We start from the raw sequence: 25744 nt of genomic DNA, 5'->3' as shown, positions 1-25744 counted from the left end.
ACCTCACACGCCATAGGAATCAGGGTTGGAGAGAAGAATATTATGTTAAATCGTATCAAAGGCCTTAGACAAGTCAATGAAAACACCAGCTGCACACAATTTGTCAGAGAGGGAATTGGAAAGTAAATCTGTTCAATTAACAAGAGCCATTTATGTAGAGTGCTTAAGGGTGTAGTACTGGTGAAAAATTGAGAAAACTACATACGTACCTTTGAGAGGCCTTTACACAAAAACAAAGTCAAGTTAATATCTAATTTTCAGTTTTTCTTGAAAGATATAATCTTGGCTTTAACTCAGACCAGTTTCAACGCTTCTTTGTCATATTACATGCATATAATTTGCATAAATTAGACCGTCAATAAAAAACAAGGAAAAACAAAGAACGCATTTCTACTTCTATCTTCCATGTCACCTATCATTCTTTTCACACAAAACTTGGTACATGTATGATACATGTGTTACTCTACTAACTGATGAGAGGATTTTGTGAAATTATGTCAAATGTTCACTAATTAGCTAATTATGCCAATTACCAGATAAAACTTGGTTGTCCTTCAATAAATCCACAATGGCTACTCCTATAAACAAAAGCCTTCATCATTTTAAAGGAAGTGATATTCTGAACATCCTGTCCAAATTTCAGCCCAAAAGAATGATGCAAATTAAAGTTATAACAAAATTTCATGCACAATATTATATTGCTTGTAAATTGCGTGTAAAGATAACAATAATTAGGGGTACTTCTATGACCTCTAATAGCATGATTCTTGTTTATAAGACTAAGGAAACTGTTCAGCTAAAAAAAAAAAAAAAAAAAAAAAATCACCTGTTCACCAGTACTACACCGTTAAAAGGAAAGCCAAACTGTTGATCAAATAGAATGTTAGAACAATTGAAATAGACTATTAAAAACAAGTCTCTACAAATTAAAAAAAACAATGGAACAAGATGATGTATGGAATAACCGAGCTGCCACTGAATCCAAGCAAAATAGGAGCAGAATATAAACCCCAGAAAATTAATAGAAATGGAAATGATGCATAACAAAATAATACACCCAAAAATTAATTAATAGATAGAATAGGATTATACAAAACAAACAACTTCTCAGAAGTTTAAAGAAATATGTAAATTACTCGCCACAAAGTGGTGAAGTAAGTACAGTAAAAGTTACGTGTAATAGATCATCAAGACAATTGAATAAGAATTAGGGTGGTCCAAAAAACATCGATCTCTCCGATTTTGATGCTCTACTGGATTATTGTTAGAAATGGTCTAAAACATTCACCCACCAAATATTTTCGCTCAATTCCATCTAGAAACTCATACACACTTCAATTGAAATATAGCGTTTTTCACCAAATTTGGCTAAATGAGAACAATCCAATAGCAACCTAGGTGGAAAAAGTACATGCACTATTGTACTAAGCTATTTTGTGGTTCATGACTTTTTGCATGCGCTTGCACCTGTGAGTGTGAAATCATCATGGTCGAAACATGTTTGACAATGCTTGAAACATGTTTGAAACATGTTCATACATGTCTGACTCATGTTTCGACCATGAGGACTTCACAGGGGTATGTACCATCAATGACATTATTTAGGAAAAAAATATTTCTAAAGTCTTTGTAAGTCATTAAAATTGACCAAAATGACAAATTTATATGTTGAGTGTGTATGAGTTTATAGATGACTCAGATGCAAAATATTTTTTGGGTGAATGATTTAGACCATTTCTAACAATAATCCAATAGAGCATCAAAATCCAGATAAAAAAGTGATTTTTTTGCATTTTTGGACCACCCTAATAAGAATGCAATGCAGCAAGAAGAACAAAGATGAAGCAACAGGAGATGAATTGAAGTGAGTAAGTTAATCTTGATAATATAGAAGAGAGCTGATGTGCCACCAGAGACCGTCCATCTACCAGTAATGAATCGATACTTCCTTCCCTCCTTATAGGCTGTGGATACCTGAGAGGAACACTTCCTTTTCTCATGGAGGTCGATTTTGGTCAGATCGACACAGTAGGATTGGTTATTAAAGAATCGTTTTTTTTTTCCTGGTATCAGTTGAGCTTTGGAAGTGTTGCCTTAGAGGTCCTGGTAGCACAGGTGTTGCGGCTTGGCATCCATTTTAGGTTAAGCATGGTGAGTAGCTACCTTCCAGCTTAACATCTGTCATATTTAATTTATCCGTAAATAGATTATTCACCAAAGTCAAGCAATCTTCACCTTTCGGCTGGGGGAGACCAATAAACCAAAGGTTATGACAACGAGAATAGCGGTCAAGTTTATTAAGTAAATCAGTCATTATTTTCTCAGTCTTCGCCATCCGTGTTGTAAACCCATTCGTTTCTTTCACGTTGGACTTGAGTGTATCAGTGCATTTACTTTGAAATTCAATAGAATCATTGATGTTGGTTTCTAGCTTATCAATGTGATTACATAAGTCCACCTTCCCAGCACGGATCTCAGTGTGTGTGAAGGGTGAAGTGTTCAAAATCAATGCTACAAAAAGAGGTCGCTTCACTTGGGTTTGAGGCTCCTCTTGGGTCTTCCATCCAACATGCATGATTACTTCGCATAATAGCCTGGTGTTGGCGGTTAGGGTGCCGGCTTGGGATCCAAGGGTCCTGGGTTCGAATCCCGGTCGATCGCTGAATTTTTGACGGATTCACGAGAAGAGGAAGAAGTTCAAGGAGTGGCAGAAGGTGAAGGGTACGGGGGCAGACAAAGCAGAGCATGAAAGTTATAAGGCAGCCAATAAGGCTGCAAAGAAAGAGGTAGCAAAGGCGCAGGAGGCATGGAGGAAAATGTTCGGAGAACGCTTGGATTCGGAAGAGGGTCAGAGAGCGGTATTCAGGATTGCAAAGCAGATAGCGAAAGAGAGGTGTGATGTGATGGGGGTGAGCTGCTTGAAGGATGAAGTGGGACAAATCGTTGTGGACCCAGATGGAATTAAAGGAAGATCGAAGAGATATATGGAAATGCTGTTGAATACAGAGAATGAATGGGATGGCAACATGGAGAGTACCCCGGTTTTAGGACCGGCAGAGAAGATAACTGAGAAGGAAGTTGAGGAAGCGATAAAAGCAATGAAGAGTAGAAAAGCGGGAGGGCCGACGGAATTGTGGGAGATATGTTGAAGGCAGCAGGAAGTTGGGGTGTGAAGAGAATGACAGAGATCTGTAATCTGGTGGTGAAAGATGGCCGCATTCCAGTGGATTGGGAACTGAGTACATGGGGACTCTATACAAGGGAACTCTATACAAGGGGAAAGGTGACCCTCTGGACTGTGGCTCGTATCGAGCGATAAAGTTATTGGAGCATGGAATGAAGGTTCGAATCCCGGTCGATCGCTAAATTAACACCAAGGGGGTTGACTCAGCCTGTCATCCTTCCGAAGTGGGCAAATTGAGTACCAGCTCACTGGTAATTGGGGCACTGCATCTGCGGCCCAAATGCGCTTCCAGAGAAATGATGCAACCAGCAGCCGCAGGCTGCATACAAAAACAACAACAACTTCGCATAATGGTCTCAACTCTCAAAGCAAGAACACGGTTAGCTTTATAGATTTCAAAATGGGTGATCTGAAGCAGCTCTCAAAGCGGAAACACAGTAAATGTTAGAAAATGATAAGTTTGACGCTCGAGATTTTACAGATCCGGCAATCTATTAGTCTTCTTCAGTCGCTATTTTAGGCACCAACTTCCTCTGACGTCATAGGTTGTTGTTCAATATCTTAAAGTATTTTCTTTGTATATCTCTTTACCCAAGCTGCCACATATAACTGGATACTCCTTAATAGATGGAGATGGCCTCTTTAAAATATAGATGATGAATGATGATGATGAATATAGATGATGATGATGAATATAGATGATGATGATGATGATGATGATGAATATGATGATGATGATGAATATAGAAAATATAGATGGCCTCTTTATATTGTTCAATAATAAAAATGGTCACCCTGCCTTGTTAAAACCTCTCATTTTGTAACTGGTAGTTTGCCTGCAATTGCTGCCAAATGTGAAAAAGATTGCTCAATATTACAATTCTGTCTACTCTTTTCCTTAATCCTATGTGGAGTAGTTTGATATTCCTTGTCAATTGTAAAAGTAAACCTTCTGTTTTGGTGACATGCAGGAAGCCATAGACATTCTGGGTTTTACACCAGAAGAGAAGAATGCCATTTATAAAGTAACAGGGTCTGTCATGCACTATGGAAACATGAAGTTCAAGCAAAGACCACGTGAAGAACAGGCCGAAGCAGATGGGACCGAAGGTAACATTTTGCACAATTATTGTACTCTAATTACTTGTGCATTATACACATCACGTGCACAATAATTTTGACAAAAATACAGAATATAATTGGTACATGATAGTCATGTTTGCATTTCTTTGAAGATGCCGATAAAGCTTCCTTCCTGCTGGGCCTCAATTCAGCGGACTTGGTCAAATCACTTTGCTTCCCAAGGGTCAAAGTCGGAAATGAGTATGTCACCAAGGGTCAAACGGTGCAGCAGGTGTGCATGTGCTAAGTACCACTTTTACGTCATACGTGCCCATTTCCTCTTTACAATACCGATTCATGTTTGTCATACAAAGCATAAAAAATTACAAGATATATCAAACGTGAGGTTCTTGATATTATGAGTTACTGTGCAATGGCAGACTGATTTGTGCAAAGCTTGAGCACCCAAAAGCCCGAGCAGCTAGCGCACGATGTATCACTGCAATTACATGGTGATGCAACCAGCAGAGGGAATTACAGGAAGAATTTAATCCGGTTAAACATGCGTTCGCTAGATAGTGCGAAAGGTGATCAGCAAATCTTTGGCCGAATATGAAAATTGTATTGCTCATATTTGTGAAATATAACTGGGAATTTAATGTTTAGTGTGTGCATGGGGATGGGGATATTTGAACCAATAAGGCCAACGTGCCAAACTAAAGAAAAATGCAAGGGTGAATGGAGGAGATGATGGAGGTGATCATGCATGAAGACTTTGCACTTTGGAATCGCAGGAAATTCAAAAACGTTAAAGATGTCAGAATGGACGTAAATCAATATTTTGTGACAATTTCCAGTGACAATCCACGATCACAACTCAAGATAACAGGATATTAAACGAATTATTATAGTACACTGCCTGTTGCAAAAGAAGGAAAATTTGTGTTGTTTTTTCCAGGTACACAACAGTGTTGGTGCTCTAGGCAAGTCGGCGTATGAGAAGATGTTCTTATGGATGGTAATCAGGATCAACAACATCCTGGACACAAAACTGCCAAGGCAGCATTTCATCGGTGTACTGGACATCGCCGGGTTCGAAATCTTTGATGTACGGAGTTAATCAATGATACATATATGGTACAATCGTCTTTGATGTATTTAGTTAATTAATGATATGTGGGATGATAAAAGTTAATATTAAAAATGTACATTTTAATGATATACCTTTCATTGTCTGTGCTGTTTCAGTTCAACACCTTCGAGCAGCTATGTATCAACTTCACCAATGAGAAGCTTCAGCAGTTCTTCAACCACCATATGTTCGTGCTAGAACAAGAAGAGTACAAGAGGGAAGGCATAGATTGGGTGTTCATCGACTTTGGCATGGACCTCCAGGCCTGCATTGATCTCATCGAGAAGGTCAGTAGTAGTCCTTGTATCCATGAATTCTGATGATGGAGAATATGACAAAAAATTATCTATGAATCATAATTTGTTGTTTCCTCCAGCCTCTAGGCATCATGTCCATCTTGGAAGAGGAGTGCATGTTCCCCAAGGCCAACGACATCACCTTCAAAGCCAAACTGTACGATCAGCATTTGGGGAAAACTTCACACTTCCAGAAGCCAAAGCCAACCAAGGGCAAGCATGAAGCACACTTCCGGCTGCAGCACTATGCTGGCTGTGTGGATTACAACATTTCGGGCTGGCTTGACAAGAACAAGGATCCACTGAACGATTCGGTGGTCCAGCTGTACCAGAAGTCATCAATGAAGATGTTCGCTGCTATCTATGCCACTTATGCTGGAGGAGGTGCAAGTGGTTAATAAAATATTCCGAATATTGAATAATTTAAATTAAAAAATATATATATATATATTGTTGCGGATCTCCGATGATGATGATGATGATGATGATGATGATGTTATGTTATATAATTCCGCAACAATATATATATACCGCAACAATAACGCAACAATATATATATATATATATATATATATATTTATATATATATATATATATATATATATATATACGTAGTGTGTTCAAAAAGTATGCGACCTTTATTTTTCGTGCGTAAAAAAAAAGAAGCTAGGGAGGCGTTGATTGGTGCACGTATGTAGGCGATCCTAATACGCACGCGTGAATTTTTTCCCACCTGCAGAAGCTGTCATTCGACGGCAGACCGCCGATGAGTGAGGACATGTAAGTGAGCGCCGTCGGATTTTCGTTTTTGACAAAATGACGGAAAAACTTGAACAACGCTACTGCATCAAATTTTGTGTAAAGCTTGGCGATTCCCAAGTGGAAACGATCCGCAAGATTCAACACCGTTCATTCCATTATGAAGGAGGATTTGGGCTTCAGGAGAATCTCAGCGAAGTTCGTACCAAAGCTGCTAACGATTGAGCAGAAGCAACTCCGTTTGGAGATCGCACAGGACATGCTGGAGACTGTGAACAGCGATCCCAGCTTCCTCAACACAGTGATCACTGGCGATGAGTCCTGGGTTTATGGGTACGACCCAGAAACCAAGTTGCAGTCATCACAATGGAAGCATCCAACATCCCCGAGGCCAAAAAACACAAAATTTGATTTTCCCTAGCTTCCCTAGCTAATCCTAATCCTTCCCTAGCCTAGCTAATCCCTAGCTTCTTCTTTTTTACGCACGAAAAATAAAGGTCGGATACTTTTTGAACACAGTACACAGTATATATATGAACACAGTATATATATAAACAAATGTTTTCCCTTACCCCCTCAACATCAGCGACTTTTGCCTTTTTGCACAGATACTGGTGGTAGTGTTGGCAAGAAGAAGAAGAAGGGCTCTTCTTTCCAGACCGTGTCGGCTCTGCATAGGGTAAAAGCCCCGAGTCTTAAATAATATTAAAGTATTGTCAAAAGAAGACGTCTCCGATTGTAAGAGATTGGCATTTCCCAGCATAACTTTTGGAGGAATAAAATTACTTCCTTCTTAGAGAATGTTCTTTTTTTGTACAGACAAGTTTTGTGATGACCGTTTCCTTCCAGGAAAATCTGAATAAGCTGATGGCCAATCTAAAGACAACTCACCCTCATTTCGTCCGTTGCATCATCCCCAATGAAACGAAAACCCCAGGTATGACAGACATTTTCTCGACATGAAGAAAATCCCCCACCTTCATATTTGATTCTGGAGAAAGATGATTACAGGATGAAATTAGTGAGAAGAAATTAAAGGCGACGCTTTTAGTTTGTGTGAATATCTTGCTACAGGGGACATGGACAATGCCCTTGTGATGCACCAGCTACGCTGTAACGGTGTGTTGGAAGGTATCCGTATCTGCAGGAAGGGCTTCCCCAACAGGATTGTCTATGCCGACTTCAAGCAACGGTGGGTATAAAATCGCCATAACTTTTTGAATGGGAGGAAAAAAAGTTAATGATGAGAATTGTTTATAAAATGCTGATTCGTATAAATGTAGAAAATGAAATTGCTACTTTTCATGAACACTGCATTCACAATTTGCTGCTACTTATTTCAGATACCGTGTTTTGAATCCAAGTGCTATTCCCGAGGGACAGTTTATCGACAGCAAGAAAGCCTGTGAGAAACTCATGGCTTCAATTGATCTCGATCAAACTCAATACCGCTTTGGACACACTAAGGTAAAAGTGTAGCAATTTACTTATGTTATCAACCTTTGAATTGCTCATAATCACGACTCATTTAATGCTTAAACAGCACAGTCTTATCAACTTGCCAATGAACAACTTTGATCAACTTTGATCAATGATCAACTATCAATTTCAACTTTGCATGGAGAATCCGTAAATCAATGTTGGCATTTGCACAGACACCTGCATGGCCGCCATTTTGGATTTTGAAAATGGCCGCCATAAAATACATATTTTGCGCGATCTCGGCTTCTAGTCAACCTAGAGACTTAATTAAATATGCTAATCCTATGTTTTCTGGGTCAAGGAATCCAATAAAGGCCTCAAAATAGTGCTCAGCATTATAGAAAAGCAACAAAGGTGATTGAAAACCATTGTCTTTATATTTGTGATATAACTGTATTACATAATACATGATATTACAAGTCCTTTGAAGTTATAGGTATGGGTTTATAAAAAAGAAAGCAGCCTTGTTAGTATTAGATTGAACTATAAGTCCTATACACAGGATCTACTAGGTCTATACCGTTCAGGAATATGCTTTTACAAATCTTCATCACTGTCCTGAGTGTCATTTTCGCAAAGGTGTCTATGCAATTGCCAACATTAATTTTTGGATTCCTCATGCTCTGAATATTCCAAAAATGTATAGTTTTGCTCATCTCCAAAAATTTTGAAAGAAAAAAAACATAGTGAACCTGACTAACACTGACATATTGACAAGACAACCACTTAACACAGCCACTGGGCTTGGGGGAAGTGCCGTCGCTGACGTCACCTCTTGGGATACCATGGGTACCAGTGACGTCAATGGCGCCGCTTTTCTCAGCGCACTCAATGGGCATTTGGTCAGGAGGAATTTCCTCCTCCCAATGGATGCCAACCGATGGGGATTGTCCATTTCAATGCGTTTTGTTGGAACGTTTTGATGATTTTGATAGACAGATTTAACCTGCACTTCATTTTATTCATCATTAGGTGTTCTTCCGAGCTGGCTTGCTGGGTACTCTTGAAGAGATGCGAGATGATCAGTTGTCAAGACTGCTAACAAAAATTCAAGCCTTGAGCCGGGGCTTCGTCATGAGGAAGGAGTTCAAGAAGATGTGGGAGAGAAGGTATCTTTGTAAAACCCATTTCCAGATGACTGACATGATTATAAAATGCATGCTATAGATAAAGACTGGACAATCTAATTTGCACAGGGAGTCCATCATCATCATCCAGTACAACGTCAGATCATTCATGGGTGTGAAGAACTGGTCATGGATGAAGCTTTACTTCAAGATCAAACCTCTTCTTAAGTCAGCTGAATCTGAAAAGGAGATGGCTAACATGAAGGAAGAATTTGCCAAGACCAAGGAAGCTTTGGAAAAATCTGAAGCTCGTCGCAAAGAGTTGGAAGAGAAGATGATCAGTGTTGTGCAGGAGAAAAATGATCTTCTTCTTCAAGTGCAGTCTGTGAGTAAACATATACAGTGCTGAAATTCTTCTTTGCAACTATATAAGGGCATTCAAAAAGTTATTGACATGAGATACTTGCATGAGCCCAAGAACCTCACCTTTATAGTATTATCGCACTATTCTCTCGAAAATGCAACTGACTTCCTGTGTCTTTTTTCTTGTGCCCCTCCCTCCATTCTTTCACGAGTGATGTTCATTGTCACTTTATGCTTTCTCCCATACCTACTCCTGGATTCTTGTATTCTCACTGACATCTTTCCTTCCCACACCTCTGCACCTTTCATTTTTGCCATATTCATCCACTCATGTGCGGTGTCTTTGTCTCTGTGTTCCTGTATCAGTCTTTGCACCTGCTGCCTTCTGTCATTCAGCTTCTCCATGAGCCTTTAATTTGTTTATTTCTAAAATGCATCATAATCCTTGGCAGGGTGAAGAAACACTGACAGATGCAGAAGAAAGATGTGATGGTCTGATCAAAAACAAGATTCAGCTGGAAGCTAAACTCAAAGAATCGCAGGAACGGGCAGAGGATGAGGAAGAAACTAATGCTGAACTAACGGCGAAGAAGAGGAAACTTGAGGATGAATGTTCAGAATTGAAAAAAGATATTGATGATCTGGAGCTGACTCTGGCTAAAGTTGAAAAGGAGAAGCATGCCACAGAGAACAAGGTCAGCAGACGTATTGTATACTTCTCTGCAAACACTTAAAATATGAGTGACAGAACATCACAAGTATCACAGCTGTTGATCTATTGTCATGAATTGTTTTTCAATATTTGATAAACCATTTTATGCTCTTTTGAACTCCAGGTGAAGAATTTGACAGAAGAAATGGCAGTGCTTGATGAGAGCATCGTGAAGCTCACCAAGGAAAGGAAAGCTCTTCAGGAAGCTCATCAGCAGACACTGGATGATCTTCAGGCAGAAGAAGATAAAGTCAACTCTCTGACAAAGACCAAAGCGAAGCTGGAACAGCAAGTTGATGATGTGAGTTAATAAGATTCTGATATAGATAAATGCTTTCGTCTGGAGACGAATCAAAAAGTATGAAACATAATCTTTCATTTCATTCCACATTGCTAGCATAATTTGGTGGACTTTGAAGATCTCATGGTGTCTTTTAAAGAGAGTAGGCAAGTTATCGCAGGCAACCTGGCCAAATTCCAAATTCCTGCCCAAATCAGCTCCAATCGAACATTAGGCCTGGCTACCCCGTTTGTGAGACTTGGACCAAATTTCTCCCTTGACCAACCCCACAAGAAGGTGGGATTCATTAGGGTCATTAAAGTAGTAGTTGTGGTACAGATTGTGGGAGAATGGAGTAGGCAAAGGGGACATCCTAAGAAAACAAGGAAACTGTCAATAAATATATGGAATGTTTGTGTTTGCAAAACACTGATGCATTCAATACAGATCTGTATAGAGGAACGCTATCTTTCGACCAACCCCCTAAGCCTGGTGTTGGCTTAACGGTCAAGGTGGCTGACTTTAGATTTTAGGGTCCTGAGTTTGAGCCCCTGCCAACCGTTAAATTAACACCAGGTGGGTTGACTCAGCCTGTCATCCTTCAGAGGTCGGTAAAATGAGTACCAGCAGACTGGTAATAGAGGGCATCGCATCAGCTGCACAGCCGTGCCCCCAGAAAATGATGCAACCGGTAGCCACAGGCTGCAAACGAACCACCACCAACCTCCTGAAAAAGGGGAAAATGGTTGTAAAACATTCGTTGTTGTTGTTGTTTTAAAATATTAGCAGTAGTAGTAGATGGGTGGTGGTAGTTTCATTTCTAATTCCATTGGAATTTTTACTTTTATTCCAGCTTGAAGGCTCATTGGAACAAGAGAAAAAAGTAAGGATGGATGTAGAGAGAGCCAAGAGGAAACTTGAGGGTGATCTCAAGTTAGCTCAAGAATCCTTGATGGACTTGGAGAATGAAAAACAACAGCTGGATGAGAGGCTCAAAAAGTAAGGACTTTCGTTTCATAATTTTAGAATTGAACATAAAGAATAACACAAAATTGAGCAATTTTTTATTGCTCAAAGTGTAATTTCAGTGGTGTTGCCATATGTTCTCCCATGTCATGATCATTGTATCATTTTATGAAATAAAACGTAAATTTTATGCTGCTCTTTAGGAAAGACTTCGAGATTAGCCAACTTAATGGAAAAATTGAAGATGAGATGGCACTTTCTGCACAACTTCAGAAAAAGATCAAAGAGCTCCAGGTAGGTGGCTATTTAGTACCTTGCCAATGAAATATGACACAAATCAAGTCAAAATAGAATGGCATGGTATGGTTTAACTGTGTTTCGTTCAATGTGATAAATGTTTTAGGCCCGTATTGAAGAACTCGAAGAGGAGATGGAAGCTGAACGAGCAGCTCGTGCCAAAGTTGAGAAGCAAAGATCTGACCTGTCCCGCGAGCTGGAAGAGATCAGTGAGAGATTGGAGGAGGCTGGCGGTGCCACTTCAGTCCAGCTAGAGATGAACAAGAAGCGTGAGTCTGAGTTCCAGAAAATGCGTAGAGACCTGGAAGAGGCTACATTGCAGCATGAAGCTACATCAGCAGCATTGCGGAAGAAGCATGCTGACTCTATGACCGAGTTGGGTGAACAAATCGACAATCTTCAGCGTGTTAAAACCAAATTGGAAAAAGAGAAGAGCGAGATGAAGATGGAGATTGATGATCTCAGCAGCAACATGGAACAAGTATCGAAAGCAAAGGTGACTTTAAAAAATGTGGATTGAAATAATTCATTGTACAGTGCTCTGACAGAATAAAATGAACACACCTGATTGTAAATGAGGTTAATTTCAATAATCTGTGATACGAACACAATCAATTGGACTGCATATATTAGTATATGGTAGCATGTCCTTTGACATAATACAGCACCGTGATGGTATTAATCAATATTCTTTGCGACAGCCTGATCCAGATTTTGCCAAATGTGAATTCGATGTTGTTTCAGCTCTTGTGTATTACTTGGCAGAGGTCAGAATTTCCACAGTTTCCAACCCATGTTTCCAGACATTCTTGATGTCAGGACTCTGTGTTGCCCAGTTATTACATGACCGTGCATCAAAATATGTTTTTATTAATGTCTTGATATTCATGATAATTTTCAGGGAAATATGGAAAAGATGTGCAGATCCCTTGAAGATCAACTCGCTGAATATAAAGCAAAGGATAACGAGAATGTTCGGACTATCAATGATCTGACAACGACAAAGGCCAAACTTCTTTCTGAGACTGGTAAGTTTTTTAAAATTCAATCAAGACTGAAAACATGAAACATTTAATCAATGTTGCAAAAGGTTTACACTGAACAAAGAAACGCATGAAATGTACAATTTACTATTCAAGGTGAGTTTTCTCGGAAACTGGAAGAGAAGGAAGTCCTTGTGATTCAACTTTCTCGGGTCAAACTATCTTATACTCAGCAAGTGGAGGACCTCAAGAGACAATTGGAAGAGGAAATAAAGGTCAGTGTCTTCGAAACAACAGTTTTGTCTCGGTGGTCAGTCTACGTTTCACCCAAATACGTATTATTCAAAACATGTAATTTTAATTAGCAAAATAAAGGACTCCAAATACGAGATAAGATATTTCATCTGTGCATTATGCTACAATATGAATTCACTAAAATTGAGGCGATAACTGAACTGCCTTTTAGGCAAAGAATGCGCTGGCCCATGGACTTCAATCCTCACGACATGACTGCGACTTGTTGAGGGAACAATATGATGAAGAACAGGAAGCCAAGGCCGAATTGCAACGTGCCATGTCCAAGGCAAATGCCGAAGTGGCTCAGTGGAGGACCAAGTATGAAACTGATGCCATTCAGAGGACAGAGGAGCTGGAGGAGGCCAAGTACGCTGGACCTTTGAAATTTCATTTGTTGATGTTGAACCGTCAACAAATGAAATGTGATTTCTCATTTTTTGGAAATGACTTCTCTAATATAAGGACAAGCCAATAAATAAAGTGAATTTTCCTGTTGTAAATAAGGCATGTGTGATACATTTGTATTATGTATGACATTGCAAGGGTAAGTGTGAGTCATTTGTTGTCCGCTTCGTAGTACCCATCTTTCCAGCATTTAACAATAGTGATTGTGCTGAAAAGATGGCTGCCTCACTATTATAGTGTGAATTCATCAGAGCAGCAAAAGTTAATCAGACTTCTGCTTAGTGATGGTGTCAAACTGTGTAGCATTCTTAGGAGAAGGACTGCCCAATATGGTACGAATTGTGTGAGCTATTTCAAAAAGAACAGAAGTTTATGTGTGATGAACAATGTCTTGGGACTAGTGTCGACTTGGGAGACCAGTGTCTATACTACCACAGAGGACTCGTCCATCTCCTCCACTCTATTTGAAACTTTATACTATTCTTGCACATTTTTTGATGACATACAGTTTGTGCCATACTATGCAGTCATTTTCATAATAATGTCACATGGTTTAGAATCTTCACTATGCAAAAATATGACTCCTCGTTGCTCTGTAACACCAGTGCCCTGAAAGATGAAAGATAACCCCACTTCATATATACATTACTAGCTTTTTATAAAGATTTTTTTCTATTTTTGTGGGAGCCTAAAACACTTGCCTAAACCCATTAATGAATAGATACAAAGGCTTAGGCACTATTAATAGAGCGATTAAAAAAAAAAAATCCAACTTATTTTTTCAAAAATTAAAAAACCTTTTTATTTTTGCCCAAAACACTGCCCGACACTCACTGAGGAACCTCTGAAAGTTGACGAAGATCCGTTTGGCCATCTCTGAGAAAAATGGCGACAGACAAGCAAACAAACGTTTGCCTTATTGTCTTATAGTTTGATCATGGATCCCCAGAATCACGAGTCGTGGGGTCACGTAGCAACACGAAACAGGCCAACCCTACTTGTTCTCATTTCAGGAAGAAGCTGGCTATTCGTTTGCAAGAGGCTGAGGAAATGATTGAAGCCTCGAACTCAAAATGCGCTTCTCTCGAGAAGACCAAGCAGCGCCTCCAGGGTGAGGTTGAAGACCTCATGATCGATGTGGAGAGAGCTCATGCTGCTGCAGCTGCACTCGACAAGAAGCAAAAGGCCTTCGACAAAGTACGTACCTCATTTTATAGATTTTAGTGCGAATTAGCATTGTTATTACAGAGAAAACCCCCTCGGCAGAGAAAACCGCCATTGGGAGGGGGGCAAATGAATTCGCTACAACCTTCAATGTGTGACCCTTAGTCTTCCTGTGAGGTTTGCTTAAGATTGGATAAGTAATGACCGAATGTATAATCAGGAAAAAAATCATCAGACAGACAGACAGATGGCAAATTGCATATTTTAGTACGATTATGAATATTCTCTACCTTTCTCAGCAAAAACAAAATAATTCGAACTCATCAAGTCCGGCTTTATTGTTATGTTGTATCATCTCATCCACAGATTTTATCCGAGTGGAAACAGAAGCATGAAGAGAGTCAGTCAGAACTTGAAGCTTCACAGAAAGAAACGCGTTCTCTCAGCACTGAGTTGTTCAAACTCAAGAATGCATATGAAGAGTGCCTGGATCATTTGGAGACGATGAAACGGGAGAACAAAAACCTCCAAGGTAAACTCCAAAAGCACATTTGATGATGACATAGCGTTGATTCAATGCTGGTCTTTTTGGAATTCCCCAGGAAGTGTTTTTAGTGAGTTTTATTAGTAGATGCAAGGAAGTAGATGCAAGGCAGACATCCAACTATTTTAGTGAGTTTTATTAGTGAGTTTAGACATACATGGCTAGATACAATTGCATTCGCTGTTGTTACTTATCAACATATTACTCTGCACAGAGGAGATTGCAGACCTCACAGAACAAATTGGAGAGAACAGCAAGACAATCCACGAGTTGGACAAGATCCGGAAGCAACTGGATCAGGAGAAAGCAGAGGTCCATGCTGCTTTAGAAGAGGCTGAGGTAGGTGCAAGTGCAAATGACTTTTGGCGATAATTACATTCCGAGTTCTGAACAGAATACTGGAGAGACTGAGAAAATGTTGGAATTTAAAAGAACAGCAAGAAGAAAATTTGCCAATTGCAATCATGACACATTTTCCGGTAGAAGTTGCAATGGTTAGGGTTAGAACAAGTGTGTATGGCTGAGCTTTGCAAGTACAGTACATTGAATTTATCTACATTTCAATTGCACCATTTATTCTTTCACAGGCTTCCCTGGAACATGAAGAGGGAAAACTTATGCGTATCCAGCTAGAACTGAACCAGGTAAAGGGTGAGATTGACAGGAAGATTGCTGAGAAAGACGAAGAGATTGATCAAATGAAGAGGAACCACCTGCGAGCTATTGATGCCTTGCAAACTGCACTGGACTCTGAGATTAAGAGCAGAAATGAGGCCCTCCGGATTAAGAAGAAAATGGAGGGAGATCTCAACGAGATGGAAGTTCAACTGAGCCATGCCAACCGACAGGCCGTTGAAGCTCAGAAACACCTGAAAACCTCTCAAGCTCAAGTCAAGGTGGGAACGTCAAGGTGTACAATTCCTGTTTGCTCAATCTTCAATCGTGAAAGACAGAAGATTGTTGTTCCAGGTGTTTGGCTTCAGTTAGGAAGCTTGTTCACACAATGGTGTGAACAATTCATTGTCCGTAACAGAAGGAAATCATGTAAAGTGTGTGAATTTTTAGTGAATTATCAAAGCATATACTAAGAGATATGTCCACTGAAAAAAACTTTATTTCATTTTGCTGTATTTTTGCTGTAAAAACTGTAAATTTCATTTTGAAACGAACATGAAGTAACAGGATCATCAAGGCGAAGTTTGTATTATTTTCTTTCCATTGTCTTTTTTTGTACAGGATCTGCAACTGCACCTTGATGAAACGACGAGAAGCAATGAAGACCTCAAAGAGCAGTTGGCAATGCTAGAGCGCCGCACCAACCTACTGGTGGCTGAAATTGAGGAGATCCGTATAGCTCTTGAGCAGACGGACAAGGCGAGGAAGTTGGCAGAACAGGAGCTGAATGGAGCCAGCGAGCGTGTTCAGTTGCTTCATTCTCAAGTAAATGCTTACCGCACATTCAGTTTATCCTACATTGGTTGTATTAATTGGTGTTGCAGAAAACACACTCGACCAAAACGTTTGAGGGCAATGGGGAAAATAAAACACTAGAAGATGATATCAGTATTGCAAAGAGGTCATTCATATGACAGTAGCCGATTACTGATCATCATCAATGGAAATCGCAGCCATTAAATGTAAATTTTAAGCCTTATTCATGACAAAAAGCATGTTTCTTTCCCCAGTATTTGGAAATGCAACTAAGGGAGCTCCACAAAAAGTAACCGGTACTACTCTGTCTTTAAAGATAACTATCGGGTGCATCCACCCTTCGCATTGATAACAGTCCAGTATCTTGGAACTACGTGGATAAGTTGCTGGAAGAAGTCCTGGCCCAGTTAGATGGATTTCAACAACTACCCCAACTCCTGACAAATAAGTCCATATCCAATCCAGCATTTGCAGCTGTACATGATGGTGTTATAATGTAATCCGCATAGTGTCTCACACACGTACAACAGCATTCTGATTAGATGAGTGAGCTTGCCGATACAATGGAAAATGATCTCCTCGAGGTACTGCTGAACAATCCAAACCATCTGAGGTCAAGCAGGGTTATCAATCAGAACAAAGTCAGGATCAATTACACCAATAACCTTGACTGTGTCATCTTGGTGGAACATAAATAATGTTTCTGATGACATGCCTGTGCTTTTCAATCACACTGTGACTCAACCTACGACTACTGCACCTTATTATTGAATGCCAACCGGTCCACCATACTCTTGTGCATTTGAATGTTATCCGTGTGGTATTTTCAAGTGATATATGTGTTCAAAACGATGTAAAGCAAATGCAGATAAGGGATTTTCGATGATCTGAAAATGTTCCATGATGAAACACTGGATGATTGATTCACCACCTGATTGATGCCAGATGTACGTACATTCATGAGCAAATGTCCCTTTCTATTGATCATGAGTAAACCATAAGAATAACATTAGATTATTCATTTATTCCAAACTCTTATTTGTTTATGACATATGATGAATTTTTTCAGCATTTATTGTGGAGTAGAGTTAAAGCAAATGATTGTTAAACTACCACTGCAATTTCTCAAAATGCAAATTGCACTGTTGCGTAAACAAGCCTTTGAATTTGTTTGTGTTCAATATGTCCTAACTGCACAAGCACGTTTTTGTCATCAGAACACCACCCTAATCAACACCAAGAGGAAGCTGGAAGGAGACATTGCTCAACTTCAGAATGAAGTTGAAGAATCTTTGCAGGAGAGCCGGAATGCTGATGACAAAGCCAAGAAAGCCATTACGGATGTATGTCCTCGGAGCACACATGTTTAACATTACATCAACAACCTTAAATCTACAGTTCTCTGACAGAATGACGATCCATAAACATTGAAAACAATGTTGGGAATCATTTCCAGGCAGCAATGATGGCTGAGGAGCTGAAGAAGGAGCAGGACACAAGTGCCCATCTTGAGCGCATGAAGAAGAACATGGAGCAAACGGTGAAGGACCTCCAGCACCGGCTGGACGAAGCTGAACAGATCGCTCTCAAGGGTGGAAAGAAGCAGATGCAGAAGCTTGAAAACCGGGTAAATGAACCACACCTTTTATTATATGGATTGGAACTGAAGCTTAAATGCTGGTAGAAGCCATGGGAGCAATGCCCAAACAGAAGATAAAAAAGCTGATGTATGCACATTCTTTTTTTATACAACATCGAGGCTCATGGAAGAGCGAGAAATCTGGTGACTGCAGATGTTGTAAAGGTATGAGATGTTACAAAGAGTACAATAAGTCACCAATAGGCAAACAATACAAACTAGAACAATACGGCTGTGTTGCCAATAAGCCTCCGCATCGTCCCACAATGGGTAGATGCCATCGTTCACTGTCCTAAAAATAAACAACTTTGATTTAAATCCCTTCAGCTGTTCTCAAGTATCACATTTTTACCAGCCATGATAGGTTTCACATCGATCGGTGAAGCAGTTTCAGAGAAGGGATTTTTTTTTAATATCGGCTTTCAAGCTTATATGGCTGCCATACCACATGACATATGACCTTAAAAAATGTACACTCTGCATATGTATGGGTAGGGGATAATGTTTGTGAAGTTTCGTGTTGATCGGATAAGGTTCGTTTTTCTATCCAAGATGGATGCCAAACCACGTGACCTATGACATCATTTTCAAACTATATGCAACAGTGCTGATAGATGATATTTGTAAAATTTCACATCGATAGGGTGAGCAGTTTCAGAGATATAAATATTTAATATTTTCCTTCAATCCAATATGGCTGCCAAACCATGTGACCAATGATGTCATAAATTTAATATTTCAATACAAATGGGTCGCAGATTATGTGCATGCAATTTCAGATTTTTAGGATAAGGAATTCGATGAAAACATTTTTGGCTGGTTTACCACTTAACCTATGATGTCGTCATTATCCTGCTTTTGTTCCCCATTGGGAGTACTTGACAATGTGCCAAGTTTCAAATTTTTCCATTCAGCGGTTTCTGATAAAAAAAATTAATTACTTGCTTTTAATCCAAGATGGCAGCCATACCACGTGACCTATGACATCACAATTATCATAAAAACATTCTGCATGGGTGTCACTCCTACCCTGAAAGTTTCGTCTCAATCTGACATGGTGTTGCTGAGAAAACGAGGTTTAGCTGGTATGGACGGACGGACATACGGACGGACAACCCGAAAACATAATGCCTCCGGCGACTTTGTCGGCGCAGGCATAAAAATTAGGCATAATAAGTTATCCAGATATTATAGTGGAATGGCTTTTTCATGTGGTTTGAACAAAGCTGCAGCTAGTATTTTCGGCTTTTACCCTTTTATACAGGATGGAGCCTCATGGAAGAGCAAGGCGAAAGAGGGTAAAAAGGCAATGTACTGTCAGTGGTTCAGGGGGTCCACAGTTGGACAAACCAAGCAAGGGAATGACCAACCAGGAAAAAAAGTAGAGAGCAAGAGAGAGAGAGAAGGGAATGAAACAATTGAAACATGGTAATCTGCCATAAAGATGGTCGGGTTAATGTGGGCACAAAACATCATGGATATAGATCGGATGATGTGAAAGAGTGTTACACTGACTGCTTCAAGTCCTGTAGGGAAGAATGTGATTGAAACGCCTCCTGAAAGAAAAGAGGAACAATAGAATGGACATTGGCGGTAACCCTTGGAAGAACGTGTCTTGGAGTTGCTGGGAAGAGTTGGAGGGCTGAGTGAGCATATGGAGTAAAAAGGATGAAGGCAGTGAAACAATAAAAAAGGCCAATGGCCTGCCTGTGATGTAAGCTGAAGTGCTTCTGCCTCATTATTGGAGACGCCAGTAACGTTAAGAGTTTTAGAATCCACAGAATGAGAGACAAATCTGATGCTGGGTCGTCAGCCCAATGGGGAGAGAGGTGTTCATTGAGGTTCAGGCAACAGCATTGCAGGCGATGTGTCATGCTGATTTTCAAATAGTGGCTTTAATTGGGACGGCGTAGGATGCCGAGTCTGAGGCTGGCTTTTTATGGCAGCTTCTTTTTTCTCTACAAGAGTGAAGGTCATGGAAGAGCAAGGATAAATTGACAGTGGGGTAGCTAACACTAGAGAAAGGAGCTAACAATATGAGCAAGTAAGAGTGTTGGGTTAGGAAGGGTTTTTATTCTACTTATTCTTACATGATCTAAGGTGTAGGAGATCACACATACACACACACACAAACATGCCTGACACAACACCCGATAGTTATCATATGTTTGACTCGAAAATCACAGCCACTGAGCTTGGGGAAAGTGCCATCACTTCCTGGAGTACTCTGGGTACTAGTGACGTCACAATAATGGCACCACCTTTCTCACTGCACTCAGCGAGGTATTTCCTTCGGAGGAATTTCCTCCTCCCCATGGATACCAACCTATGGGGATTGTTCGTGTTCTTAACCCTTTCGATGCTGAACGTTAAGAAAGGAAGCAGCATGTTCCATTTTTAAGTCTTTGGTAAGACTTGTGCAGGGTTTGAACTGCCGACCTCCCAGAAGCAGAAAGGACACTCTTAACAATTACACCACCGAGTCTGGTAATAAAGATAATGAGTCAGAGGATGACACAATGATAATGATATGGTGGTGCACTGCTACCTTGAAACCCTGAAAGGAAGAATGGAAAGGAACGGCCTCGAGAAAGCAGTTCCATAGACTAGAGGGCCCAGCAGAGGTCATGGCTGAGGGGAGGAGAGGGTTCCATTGATGGCAACACAAGATGACCTTTCAACTTTCAGTTGGTAAAAGCCACCGTTCAATATATCTTAATGTTTTGGTTAAATGTTAATGATGTCACAATGTGAAATTGTATTTTTTTTTTCTTTTAGGTTCGCGAACTTGAGGCAGAGTTGGACATTGAGCAGCGCAAACATTCCGACGCTGTCAAGGGAATGCGAAAGTATGAAAGGAGGATCAAGGAGGTTACATACCAGGTGCGTCATAAAAGAAAAAAGATTATCATGGTATTAATTGAATTTTGTTGTTGTGCTACAATGTCAGTTCCAAACGTACTTCAACAGGCTACCTTTCAGGCTGAAGCTGTAATCGGAAAATGTTAAAATGTGACTTCACCAGAATTACATTCCAATTCGCTTGAGCAACATAATGTCTTACAGTAAGGGGTAAACTTATCTTTCTTCCTTCATCATCTCAACTCTGCACAATTTAGTCGAAGTCTGCCATGAATACCAACAGGTGTTTAACTTAATGGGCCTTCACAACATCATTTCTGCACATGCAGCGCTTTATCACTTGTCTTTGCCAACTATCGCTATACCAACTAGATGGTATTCATGGAATACTTACCCTACGCAGTCAACTTTTTGTGAACCAACTCTTCTGTTTTTGAACTTTTCTTTTTCCTTTGATCCAATATGGCTGCCAGACCACGTGAGCGAGGACATCATAAATTTATATTCTCTAATATAATTGTTGCATAGATCACGCCCAATACATTTCAAACTGATCAGACTAAGCGTTGCCCCTGTCAAATTATGACGTCATAATTATGGCACCAATGACGTCATCGTTAACAGCACCTATTCCCCATATGGAGTTTTTTTTACAATGAGCCATGTTTCAATTTTTTCCATGCATCGGTTTTGGAGATATAGAGGTGCAACATTTTGAGGTTTTTCAAAGATGGCGCCTGTACCACATGACCTATGACGTCATGATTATAATTAAAATATTCTACATGAGGAGGCACTCCCATGGTGAAAATTCCGTGCCCATCAAACCAACAGTTGCTGAGAAAAAAAATTTCACAATGATCGATACGTGTTGTACTTGTCGAATAATGACGTCATAACGAACGCACCGATGACACAATCATTAACAAATCTTATTCCCCAAGGGGAGTACTTGACAATGAGCCATGTTTCCATTTTTTCCATCGAGTGGTTTGGGAGATATAGAGGTGTAACGTTTTTCCAAGATGGCACCTGTACCACGTGAACTATGACGTCATAATATTCACTAAAATATTCTACAGGAGGAGGCCCTCCTATAGTGAAAATTTCATGTCAATCGCACCAACGGTTGCCGATAAAATGAATTTTTTTTAAATGCAGACAAGGCACACACTTTACTTTACTGAAATGCAGACACGTACGTACGTAACTGAATGCTTAACCCCGCTTTTCGCTTCGCGAGCGCAGGGTAATAATGTAATGCCATATTATTACCCTGCGCTCGCGAAGCGAAAAGCGGGGTTAAGCATTCAGTTACGTATGTACGTACGTGTGATGTGTGTCGTTTGTGTCTGCATTTTAAAAATTCATTTTCTTGGCAATCGTTGGTCCGATTGACACGAAATTTTCACCATAGGACGGCCTCCTCCTGTAGAATATTGTAGTGAATATTATGAGGTCAAAGGTCACGTGGTACAGGCGCCATCTTGGAAAAACTTCGCACCTCTATATCTCTGAAACCACTCCATGGAAAAAAATTCAGACCTTGCTCATTGTCACCGACTCCACATGGGGAATAAGATATGTTAATGATGATGTCATCGGTGCCTTCGTTATGACGTCATAATTCGACAAAGACAACATTTATCCATCTGATCATTATTTTTAAAATTTCAGCAACTGTTGTTCTGATGGACACGAAATTTTCACCATAGGAGCGCCTCCTCCTTTAGAATATTTTAATGATAATCATGACGTCATAAGTCATGTGTTACAGGCGCCATCTTGGAAAAACCGAAAAGGGTTGCACCTCTATATCTCCAAAACCGCTCTCTGGAAAAAATTGAAACGTGGCTCATCGTAAATAACTGCATATGGGGAATAGGTGTTGTTAACGATGACGTCATTGGTGCCATAATTATGACGTCATAATTTGACAGGGACAACGCTTAGTCTGATCAGTTTGAATTTTATTGAGCATGATCTATGCAACAATTATTTAGAGAATATAAATTTATGATGTCATCGCTCACGTGGTCTGGCAGCCATATTGGATCAAAAAAAGAGAAACGTTCAAAAACAGAAGAGTTGGCTCACACCAAGTTGACTGCGCAGGGTAAGTATTCTATGAATACCATCTAGTTAATGTGGAGGCACTGCATCAGCGGCATAGCTACGGCCCCAGAAAATGATTCTACACAAAGCCTTGTGCTGCACATGAAAGAAAAAACAAGATAGGTGATCCAAAATAGGAGAGAAAAGGGGAAGCAATAGAGCAGAAGTCAGCAAAAACTTGAACATTTGGAGGATGGCAAGTAATTGGTTATTCAATGAACATGTGATCTGGTAAGGATTGATAGGAGAAGAGGGCTAAATGCACAGGCGAGTAAGACTCGGTGAGAGCAAGTAAAGAACTGTGCAGATTATTGAACAAGCTGATCAATTCAATTATACGCATTCTGAATTCAAAAAGTTTGTACCAATGTTGTGGAAATTTTGATGACAATGTTCAACCTTTTGCAGGCAGAAGAGGACAGGAAGAATGTAGTGCGTCTGCAAGACTTGGTTGACAAACTGCAACTTAAAGTCAAATCCTACAAGAGGCAGTCTGAGGAAACTGTAAGTACCCAATAGTCAAGATATACTGTATATCAATATAACATGATGTGTTACTAGTTAGATGAACCATCCTTTTGTGCATGATCGTGAAATTAATCTGCAAAAAAATAATTTGCTATTCAGAAAAAGTATAATTCAGACATTAAAACCTCGACTAATTCAGTATTTATCACTTTAACAACATTAACAACATTATTTCGCTTTGCTTCAGGAGCAGCTTGCCATGGATAAGCTTATGATTGTCTCCAAAATATTTGAAACAAACAGACTTCAAATTGGAGAGGTCACCTTTCATATTCGACATTAACTTTACTTTGCTGATTGGATCATGCTTTGCTTGTATCCCTATCTGTATTCGATCCTCCAAGATTTCAGTGTTATATTTACATTAACGCAAAGATCGAGCATGTGCTCGAGGCCTAGCCTAATCCAGAACTGCATGATTAGCCTGAATCTGTGTTTTAACAATATTACCACCCCATCTTACAATTTATAACACTATTAATATTTTTAAAATTATATGTCTGTTTAATTCCCAGACTCCATAATCCCTTTCCTTCCATCTAAGTTGATGATCTTACTATAATTCACCAAATGTCCTTCCATCCGTTCGAAGGTACCGCAAAAACGACTGAACCGATCGCAATGATATTTTGGGTGGGTAATCCTGGGATCCCGTGGAGTAAAATAGGGTATATATTTTTTCCAATTTCAGCTTTGGCCTCCAGCATTTTCAGGTTTTGACTCCCGCATAATGTTATTTTCCCGGGTACCGCACAAACAGCTGCACCGATCGCTGCACGGCTGCACCGATCGGACTCGGTGACCTCGGACAAAGGTCTTTTATAAGGACATGGGTTGAATCCCTGCTTGAGAGAATGCTAACCCCCTCACCGCCATCACGGTCGTCTCTCCAACTCACAATCCCACGAGCTATGCAGAAAGGACGACCCAAAACCAATTATCTTTTTGATTCGTATATAAACATCATTAAAAGTAAATAATGACCGTGGCCAAAGTTCAAACGACGTGGATTTTATCTCTACATGAGAGAAATCCACATAGCTATTTGGGCGGTGTATAAGCTAACAGATCGCTGTCTTCATCGATCTTGCCAAGGCCGTAACACCTATCGGCTCAAAATCCTTTTAACTGTTGACATGGTAGTTTTTACAATGACGGAAACATTAACCATGTTGTTAAAAGTTTACTTTGTGATTAATTTGTGATTGGAGTGATGTTGTTTGGAATGAAAAAAGAGATATCGAGTTCAAGTAAATGACGACATGCCGTGATGGTTTTCTAAACTCATTGGTTTTCTAAACTTGAACTTCGCGGATCGCCATATGCAGATTCACCACGGACCCACGATCGACGTTTCTATACTTGAACGTACCCGTTTGTTTGCGAACGGGTACGTTTTTCAAGGAAGTCTTTCACGAACTTGCTGTCCATGTCTGACGTGTGACTAAAGGTGCTATAGGAATGTGGAATTTATTGGTTTCATGCTTTAGCATTCGCCGTATCTGCATTGCCTGTTTGCTTCTGGCCTCCCACCCGTGCATAGCACGGGTATTTCACTAGTATGGGATAATTAACCGTGTGCATCAACTACAAGGGAAAGTCAAAACGTTTTTCCATCGAAGTTTTCCCCTGACCGTGAAGCAACTCGGTACAGGTGTTATATTCCTTTTCTGTGTAGTTTTACAGCCTGCGTCACACATGTCATTTCTGCAGGAGGAACAGGCCAATTCCCACCTGTCCCGCTACCGCAAGCTGCAGCACGAGATGGAACAGGCCGAGGAGCGCGCGGACATCGCCGAGTCCCAGGTCAACAAACTTCGCGTCCGCACACGAGATATCATATCAGTGCACAAGGTAAGTTGCAAACGTCACGCAAAACAGCATACTTACTAGCAAGTTATGCTTTGCTTGATTACATTTCTTGATAGCCACTTGCAATGTCAATGGTTGGGGCAGGAAGTTAGAATTTGGCCAAGCTATACTTGCGACAATTGCTTATTCCGTGAAAAACACCATGGGGTTTCTAATGTTCACTAGCAAGAAAGGTCTGATGGTGGTCCACTCTTTAATGCAACACCCTGCCTGTAAGGTACCAGGGAAACCGTTTATAGTTGGGTCATGAATCAAACCCAGACAGCCAGTTCTTGTTGGACTAGGACAGCAGACAACACAGCAA

General features: G+C 40.1%; 2 protein-coding genes across 7 annotated transcripts in view; one reads left to right on the top strand and one right to left on the bottom strand.

The window, feature by feature from the left end:
- LOC144894060 (uncharacterized) overlaps positions 1-25744 on the bottom strand; it is a 93747-nt gene that overhangs the window by 26916 nt on the left and 41087 nt on the right. The window lies entirely within an intron of this gene.
- The window catches only part of LOC137434063 (myosin-7), a 52918-nt gene that overhangs the window by 26313 nt on the left and 861 nt on the right, over positions 1-25744 (top strand). For both annotated transcript variants that reach the window (XM_068126705.2, XM_068126706.2), the window contains 29 exons: positions 4156-4294; positions 4420-4538; positions 5205-5354; positions 5495-5665; positions 5755-6058; positions 7042-7112; positions 7283-7370; positions 7508-7625; positions 7777-7900; positions 8888-9024; positions 9112-9367; positions 9798-10040; positions 10182-10358; positions 11191-11336; positions 11507-11597; positions 11707-12096; positions 12502-12628; positions 12740-12858; positions 13050-13246; positions 14299-14482; positions 14816-14981; positions 15208-15332; positions 15581-15889; positions 16230-16433; positions 17642-17767; positions 17881-18051; positions 20842-20946; positions 23449-23544; positions 25282-25422. In XM_068126705.2, the coding sequence (XP_067982806.2) occupies positions 4156-4294; positions 4420-4538; positions 5205-5354; positions 5495-5665; positions 5755-6058; positions 7042-7112; positions 7283-7370; positions 7508-7625; positions 7777-7900; positions 8888-9024; positions 9112-9367; positions 9798-10040; positions 10182-10358; positions 11191-11336; positions 11507-11597; positions 11707-12096; positions 12502-12628; positions 12740-12858; positions 13050-13246; positions 14299-14482; positions 14816-14981; positions 15208-15332; positions 15581-15889; positions 16230-16433; positions 17642-17767; positions 17881-18051; positions 20842-20946; positions 23449-23544; positions 25282-25422 (4794 nt within the window). The remainder of the gene's footprint in view (positions 1-4155; positions 4295-4419; positions 4539-5204; positions 5355-5494; positions 5666-5754; positions 6059-7041; positions 7113-7282; positions 7371-7507; positions 7626-7776; positions 7901-8887; positions 9025-9111; positions 9368-9797; positions 10041-10181; positions 10359-11190; positions 11337-11506; positions 11598-11706; positions 12097-12501; positions 12629-12739; positions 12859-13049; positions 13247-14298; positions 14483-14815; positions 14982-15207; positions 15333-15580; positions 15890-16229; positions 16434-17641; positions 17768-17880; positions 18052-20841; positions 20947-23448; positions 23545-25281; positions 25423-25744) is intronic.

The sequence above is a fragment of the Myxine glutinosa genome, chromosome 10, assembly GCF_964187855.1.
Source record: "Myxine glutinosa chromosome 10, kmMyxGlut1.1, whole genome shotgun sequence".
In the NCBI taxonomy this organism is placed as follows: domain Eukaryota; kingdom Metazoa; phylum Chordata; class Myxini; order Myxiniformes; family Myxinidae; genus Myxine; species Myxine glutinosa.
This window is presented reverse-complemented; position numbering and strand designations above follow the sequence as displayed.